We start from the raw sequence: 8,467 nt of genomic DNA, 5'->3' as shown, positions 1-8,467 counted from the left end.
AATCGCGAGTTGAGTTTCTTATTCTTAACATCATCTCCACTCCGTCAATTTCTTACATAGTCAGAGTTACGTTGGTAAATAAGTCAAAGGTTGAGTATTACCGCAAGTAGAGTTGGGTATTAGTGTGTCAGAGTTGTATGTTGGTATGATGACGTCACGATTGTTCTCGGTAGGCCAGCAGGTAAGGATCAGCTGAAGTGTAAGTCAGAGTTGTATGTTGGTATGATGACGTCACGATTGTTCTCGGTAGGCCAGCAGGTAAGGATCAGCTGACGCGACGTCAACTCTCCGATGATGTTCGTCATGACTCAGTTTCTTCAGCAGCGCTGATCCAGCCAGTGCTAACGCCACCTGCAACGTAGCATGGTCCTGAATAGTGTTATAAGGAGAAATGGCTGTCTGTGTACATGCGTGTTTGTTCTCGGTGGGTGCAAAACGTACTTGAATGGGTTGAACTTTGGCCGAAATGCACCATCAGGTCAAGACAAAGCCCTAACCCGTCTTATTTTATGTCCTACAAAGTGGAATACAGTACAGTACTATGCTTTTAGCCTGGCCAGTTAGTAGTGGAATTATTATTTCATAGACATCTACGTTTTTTTTATCCAGGATGTTTTACCCAATATTTGACACCAACAATAATTAAAAACTGAGATAACTATCATGGTAAATACTGATAATTTTGATTATATTACAGCTTATGACAACTGATAATTCACTAAAAATATTTAACCGGTTACTAATTTCAAAAGTAAAGGTATAGGAAGGAGTAGTTGGTCTTACAGTCAAAAAGTTTTAATGCAAAAGTATAAAAGGAGTTGACATAGGTGTAGGATCTCTTGCAAAATATGAAGGTAAATATTGTCAGTGGTTTTGTTTGAATTATTACGAAAAATGAATAGACTACAAACGAGTGATATAAACTCTAAAAGATAAAATCGTTTAGTTAAGGAATAATGTTTTAAGAAAGTATTGAAAAGTCAGTATAATACGAAGTAATCAAGTTAATACGATCAAAATGGTCCTTAGTTTCCTTATCTTTCCTCACCTTTGCTATCAGTAGAGCCTTCCCCGCTACTAGAGCCAAGCCCTGCAGCTTCAGAGGTATGACGATCGCTGCGACGAGGGCAGCGAGATACAAGTACTCCATGTACTTCTTCTTCTTTCCACGTCCATCTGTGACAGTTGCATGATCAGATTGTATTTGAATAATTTAAAATCAATTACCGGTAATTTAAATGTGTCATTACGAGTTATGCCAGTTCTAATTAACCTTCAATCCTTAACTGTCCGACAACAGAGTTACAGAGCCGTGGGATTCTCATGACGCAATTCCCGCAGTGCACGCGTGGCTCTGTATTGCTAAACAGCGCCGTTGCTTTTCATGTCTGCTAAAGACAATTAGGAAGGTTTCTTGTATACAGAATGTTCAAAAATGGTGGGGACATGAATCCTAGGGTAAAAAAAAGAGAAAATCAAGAATAAAATTTGTTCTAAAATCGCTTCATTAACTAGATATCCACTATTAAGAATAAGAATAAGAATAAGAATAAGAATCTTTATTACCCTTTAAACATTTTACAGTGCAATAGGTTTCGTCATTTGCTACATAATATATATATACATTTATTTCACATGAAATAGTAACAAAGATAATTTTATCAAATAAGTTAAGACAAGCTGGCCTGATTCTAATCTAAAATCTAGTCTACTAATGGCATGGTGAAACTCAATGCAAAAAATATGAGCAAAATACAAGTCAAAATAGAACGAGTACATGGAAACAATACTAACATGGCAAGATGATAAAAATTGATTTTGAAACAAATTGTCAAAGGTAAATAAAAATATGACTATATCAAAATGGTTAACATCAGAAACAAGTTACTTAAATAATATGACTAGAATGGCACAAAGAATTAAACAAGTTGGGGACATTGCGGTTGCTTTTCAAATATCAATTTTGAAATATCGCTTTTAAAAAACTCATCTAGTTTGTAAAAAGGGTGGCTAGTTAACCATCTGTACAAAGTAGTCTTAAACACATTATAACTAACATGGTGAGAGGTGTAATTTAGTTTGTTGAAAAGTGTTATACCTATGACTTCAAAAGAATTTTTTACCTTACTTAGTCTAGCAAAAGGAACATGAATCAAGTGAGAGCCTCTAGTGTTGTATGAGTGAACATTTTCATTTAAAACTAAACTACTGAATTTCCTTTTAACATGCAACAAACATAGTAAGATGTACATATTTAAAACAGTCATTATTTTACTATTAACAAAAAGAGGCCTACAGTGAGCTAGATAGGGTGCATTATTGACAATTCTAACAGCTCTCTTTTGCAAAATCAAAACATCATAGATATTACTGCCATTACCCCAGATAAGAAGGCCATAGGTCATGACACTCTGGAATAGAGCGAAGTATACCATTTTAAGGTAACTAATTTCAACAGAATATTTTAATTTCCTCAAGAGGCAGATGACCCTACTGAGTTTTTTGCAGACATTATTGATTTGGTGGTTCCAAGACAGTCTAGAGTCAAGAGTGATACCTAGAAGGTTAACAACCTTATCCTTATTGTTCTCAGAGCTCTTTAAAGAAAATAAAATTTTTGTGTTTTATCTAAATTTAGTAACAATATATTTGATTTGTACCATTCATTAGCTTCATCAACCATGTGACTTAATTTAAAATCAGTTTCATTAGCATTTGAACTTGGACCAAAAAAAGTTACATCGTCTGCAAACATTACAGAACTATAGCTAACATTGTATTCCAGATCATTGATCATTTTTTATCATTGTTTATCATTGATTATTTAGTGTTGTTTACATAAACATTTTTATCTTTGAGTATTTTTTAAGCGATCTTTATGGAACTTGGTGTGTTTAAGGTATAAGATACCCATGTTAGAAAAAAATATATCTTGATTTAACTTAAAATTTCAAAATAGTGGTCATTTTAATTTTTTTTTAGGTAAATTACAAAGAAATGGCTGATTTTATAGATAAATGTCATGGATTTTTAATCAATTTAATTTATGATTTTTAATCCCCTATCAAACGATATCAAGCTCAAAAATATCGAATAAGAAATAGTTTAAATATTACAGTTTTTAGTTTTAAAATGGGGTATAATAAGGCAACTAAATAACGCTACTATAATAGCTATTTACATTACCAAGTGTAGTAAGAGCGTTTTTACATCACGCAGGTGAATGTTATGCAACGAGCGGAAGCGAGTTGCATAATTCACCTAAGAGATGTAAACACGCTCTTGCGCAACGTGTAACGTACAAGATTTTACCTGACCCGAAAATATACATGGGTTTACGTACAATATTTTCATTATCCATTTCACTCATCGTCTAACAGTAACGTTCATTTACAAACAAAATCTAGGCTAGGAAAATACTTTAAAGCATAACGTTCAAGCGCACAGCTGATTTCTAGCGTTGAACGTCGATGCCAGAGGTATATTTGTTCAGTTAAGCACTCAATGTTATTTAAATGGGTTTCATTACATCACCGAGTGAGTTTTTTTCAACTTAACATCACTCGAGAAGTAAGGAAGTTGTATACATCACGCTTGGGATAGGGAAGTTTAACATGGCGGGTTAGGTAAAACAATTAAGTCTACTTGCAGCATCCAAACTCAATAATCCTAAAACCACCCACAAGCACACTTACCACCATTGACGTTTCCCAGCTCGATATTGATGTTCCTGGTGGTGACGAGGTGGATGAACTTTGAGAGGATGTCCTGACCTCCCTGACGACCCGCGGGTGACAAGTGATGGTCGGTCCTGACCAGAGTCACCCCCTCTACCAGGGGGATGGTAGACATGTTGAGAGCTCTGTCTAGAGCTAGGTCTACCTTGCCTCTGACACAGGAAACGTCACTACATGTGTCCATGACTCCACTCCAAACCTGAGAGACAATCATAATTGTTAGATTTTCCATTTTCAAGATCTAACAGAGTGAACAGTATATGAACAATGCTCTCTTACAAATTTATAATCCTTCTGGAGGCTGAAGAAAATTTCAAGTTTAGTTTAACCCAGTTTGCATGGAGGTTGTTTTGTCACTTACTATTTAATTGATTGTTATATAACTTACTTTTAAAGTTAATTTTAAAATTGTTTTACCTGTGTTATCATTTAAACAAATAGTAAAGCACATTATAAAATCCACCCCAAAATAGAGAAACATTTAGTTGATATCTGTCCCCTCTAAACGTCATTAACATTAAACATTAGACAGGTTTTACATTATTATAGAATGAGGATTCTAAGTCTTCGTGTAGGGGTTATTTTTTACGGAAAATTGTTTGTATCACTACATATTAGTATCTCATTAACTATCAGAATATTTAGAGAAAAAAAATTTAATTAAGTGGAACTTTTGTTTTTATTGAAGTTATGATCTATCTAGTTATTTTAAACCTTAACCAACGATTTTCAACATATCGGCCAAACTCTATATCTCCCATCGAACCCCTTGCAGTGGTTGTAAGAAGTTTTTTTATGTTTTTTTTTATTTTAAAACCTAACTTTTTGGGGATATTAGCAGTGGAAATTGTTATTCTTTACGATAAATATATTGGGTAAAACTGCTACAGTTAAATTAAAAATATCAAAGGGCGAAAATGGTTTTGAATACACTATTTAAACATGCTTTCGACGAAAATCTTTGTTTTTTGGCAAACAATTATCTGGGTTAAGCTGGGTTTTCCTAGACGCGGAGTCGGCCAGCGGAGAGAGGAACGCAGAGAGCGGAATTGAAATTAACATGGCATTCCGCTCCGCTGCTAGGAAAACAGTAACATTAAATTGCCTAGACAAGTGGAGTCCGCTCTCCGCGTTCCTCTCTCCGCTGGCCGACTCCGCGCCTAGGAAAACCCGGCTTTTACCAAGTAGTTGTGTGTAGTGCCATTGACTATTCAATGGTAGTGCTCGCCTTCAAATTTGAGGGCTGCTAGTTCAATCCTAGAGTTGATTCTATGCCTAAATGACATTTATTCATCAGGATATTAAATACTGTACTAATACTATCTAAAAATATGGACCTACAGTACTATAGTGGCCTTAACAATAGATCGCAAAAATGTCAATAGTGTTGAAACACAAAACAGAATGTAGGTATTGAATAAACAGCAAACACTAAAATTGTCTTCAGTTGATTCATAACCATACCTATAAGGAAGTTTTAATTTATGGTTAAAATTCGTCCTAATTGTCGACAACACGATAGTCATGCTAGCCTACCTACCGTCACGCCTAGTAAAAATCATGTGGATGAAGATACGCAGTGAAGAGTTTATCTTTTATAGGAATAGTTAAGAACACGTTGGGACTCGCTGTAAAGAAATAGTTATTTGTGTAACTAGTGGGAAAAGGCAGTTTGCACTCGTGTTACACGTTATATTTTTCCTACAGTTACTATGTATAAATCATATAAATAATTAATCTTTCAAACACTCTACAACACGTTTTAAGTTAGGTTAGTATCTTGTCAATCGTTAAATCCAAACATTGAACGAAATGTGTAACGCTGCACCAGCTGATCGTAGTCGTAATATCTTTAAGTGTTGCCAACTTATTTTCAAGCTGATAACGTGCATAATACGCTTGTTTTGTGTTGTTTGGTTGGAATACTGGTGTGTGCCATAGTAAGGCTTTCTGTACTATAATCTGTGCAAGAAAGCCCTACTTTTAACGTTGACTGTAGGAAAAGTTTATTTTTTCAATGACCGCGTTCTATTTTTGTTTTACACGCGTTTTCTTCGTGTTAAATCACAGTTAGTTACAATGACTAATGATGAAAACGTTCATGTTTTGTTGAGTAAAAAATTCTTAGGCTGTTTTAAATATAATCAGCTGTGTGGCAAGGTAGGTAGAATCATAGACTAACCAACACGTATGTTGTATCTATCATAGAACTTTTAGTGTGTTGAGATAAAACATGAATGTACTCATATGTGAATTGTAGCTAAATTACTTTCAATATTTATTAATTACTGTATTTTCAAAAAGAATATTTAAATTTAATGAAATATAAATTAGTGAAGAAGAAAAACTATATTAAAAAATAATATTCTAAAATTAAATAGTGTCTAGGTAGGAAATATTTCTTTTGTACTGTACAGTGTCCAGGTGTGAAGTAGCATTGTTGGAAGAAAAGCTAAAGAAAAGGAAGAAAATGGGCTTGTTGTGGAAGATATAGATAGAGATGGATGTGGGAGCCAAGTCTCCAGTGATTTAAATATTCAAAAGTAAAAATTAACATTCAGAATACATATAAATATTGAATATAATGAGACATAAAGAAAGAAGATAATCACTATTCAACAAAAATTGGTAATATCAACTTCAATTAACACTTCAAAAACTCATCATCAATTTCCAACCACCATCACACCATTGTGAATTGACTAAATTCAAGTGACTTTCAAATTAAGAACTTATAGCCTAAATTTTTTGACTCTCATTATTAGCTTATCTCATATTATTTAGCCTACTTTAGTACTGAATAAATTAAGTTAATTAGCCTATCAGAACTTCATACCCGGCACGAACCAACCCCTAGATTAAGATCGTTACTCTCCAAATTGTTATCTAGCCTAGCCCATCAAAAACCTAGACCAAAATATAATTTCACTGTCATAGCCCAATGAGATTGTTGTAATAACTATAGAACCTAAATACATTTTATTGTAACTTTATTGTAATTTTATTATTTATTTAAGTAAATTTATATACATGAAATCCATAAAAAAGAGGAGTAGGTTGCAGTGTCGAAATATAAACTAAGTAGGCTACATTGAAAAACTGGGACATTCATCTTGTAGCAATGGAGACCAACCAATAATTTTTTCCAAAGTCATGTTTCTTAATCAGCAATTGTTGTAAATCAATGGAAAATAGGCTATGCCTAATATTTTTTTAAACTATAAATTCTAACAAAAACTATGCGTTAAAAAGATACTTTTGACTAGTGGGGTAAACTAGACCCCTTCATTCAACCCGAATATTCGTTTGTACAGTATATACCTAGATAAATTAAGCATCAAAATGGTTTCCATCTAGTTTTGATATAAATACGAACCTATGTTACCGTCACAGTAACTAGATGCAACAAGTATTACACCGCCAAAATCAATAATGAATTCAAATCCAAATCAATAGGTTTTTCCATTTAGTTTAGTCCTATAAATGCTGACAATTGATATTTTGCCGTAGTGGAATATTCGATATGGCACGAAATTAATAGTGACAGGCTGTTTTACTAATTGGAACTATTATTTTGGCGAAATCAGCTGATGAATTTCCAGATTTAGAATAATTAAAGCTGTAGTGTCTCCAGCTGATTCTTTAAGGTCTCAAAATATAGAACTACTTTTCTTCAGCCCCGCATGTAGTGAAATCAGCCTCTTAAACTGCAACAAAAATAGTTTTTTTTTATATACACTAAACAGTATAACACTGACCTTGCTCCAGTCCTGGGAGGCTGCCGCCAGACCGAAGAGAAGCGGAAGCGCGGCAACAGCCATGTCTGCAGCGAGCCGAGCAAACACCTGGTTATAAGGAGGTGTTTTTACACCGGAAGTTGTCATGTGTTATCTGATAACAACCATCCAGGTCAGTTGAGGCTGGGGTCTACTAACCGCGCCCACTGCTCACTGCTACATCTAGCTGCTAACTGGGCCTAATTTGATGGTGAAAGCGTTTACACTTTTGTTTACGGAATTGTTGGTTTTTCTTCGTATTTTCCTCCTGCTGTTGTGTGGTCCATTAGCTGCATGTATGCAGCCGTGTCATGTCTGTTTTAATTTGAGATGTTTTCAAAAAAACAAAAAAATCATTATGATGTGGTGACCAGTATTCCTTTTTGATTTGTGAGTTAAAACCTCGCATGAGTATTCCTCTCGCGTTTTAGTAATACAACATGGTTTAGAAAGAAATTGCAAACAGTTGGTTACACTTTTCAGGTGTCAATTAGATGTCCACCTTTTGTGGTTGAGTCCATTTTACAATTCCTGCCTTTTTGCTATCCAGATTTTAATCTCTTTCTTAAAGTCTTCCAATGTACGTCCCACTTGCTCATGGCACTAAGAATTGTTGCCACTTCCACAAAATAAGGCGTAATAGATCGATAATTTAAGTTACATAAATTATTTATGTACAGACATTTGCATAATGCTGCTTCGTTTATTAATTTATTGTGAACCTTTTAGGGGTTGAAGTTCAGTGTTGCCACCAACTCTGAGTGAAAAGTCCCTAGATCAAGGAAAGTTTGTCGCTAGAAATCCCTAGATATCCTAAAATGTCCCTAACTATGTCCCTAGTCTTAAAATTATGGCAATAAAGTAAAGAAAAACTAGTTTTCAGCATATGTTGTCATCGCACTATAGTATTCAAATGTTTTAGAAAATCTTTACTTTGATATCTGGCCCACTGGA

General features: G+C 34.4%; 1 protein-coding gene across 1 annotated transcript; it reads right to left on the bottom strand.

Annotated features, from left to right (window-relative positions):
• Window positions 1–231: 231 nt before the first annotated feature.
• LOC129000576 (uncharacterized) lies at window positions 232–7,621 on the bottom strand. Its single transcript, XM_054427537.1, has 4 exons — window positions 7,496–7,621; window positions 3,696–3,936; window positions 1,049–1,176; window positions 232–351 (listed from the first exon to the last, which is right to left on the bottom strand). Exons 1-4 carry the CDS (start codon window positions 7,619–7,621, stop codon window positions 232–234), a joined length of 615 nt encoding a protein of 204 aa, XP_054283512.1.
• Window positions 7,622–8,467: the final 846 nt, after the last annotated feature.

Source organism: Macrosteles quadrilineatus, unplaced genomic scaffold (genome assembly GCF_028750875.1).
Source record: "Macrosteles quadrilineatus isolate MER2022 unplaced genomic scaffold, UCM_ALF_1.0 Scaffold_8__2_contigs__length_117827958, whole genome shotgun sequence".
In the NCBI taxonomy this organism is placed as follows: Eukaryota; Metazoa; Arthropoda; class Insecta; order Hemiptera; family Cicadellidae; genus Macrosteles; species Macrosteles quadrilineatus.
This window is presented reverse-complemented; position numbering and strand designations above follow the sequence as displayed.

Excerpts from the sequence above, each read along its gene's own strand:
- LOC129000576 (XM_054427537.1), bottom strand. The coding sequence starts at position 7,621 with ATGACAACTTCCGGTGTAAAAACACCTCCTTATAACCAGGTGTTTGCT. Across the intron at positions 3,937-7,495 it reads CCTCCCAGGACTGGAGCAAG|GTTTGGAGTGGAGTCATGGA; the intron begins GTCAGTGTTATA and ends ATTGTCTCTCAG. Across the intron at positions 1,177-3,695 it reads GCTGGGAAACGTCAATGGTG|ATGGACGTGGAAAGAAGAAG; the intron begins GTAAGTGTGCTT and ends CAACTGTCACAG.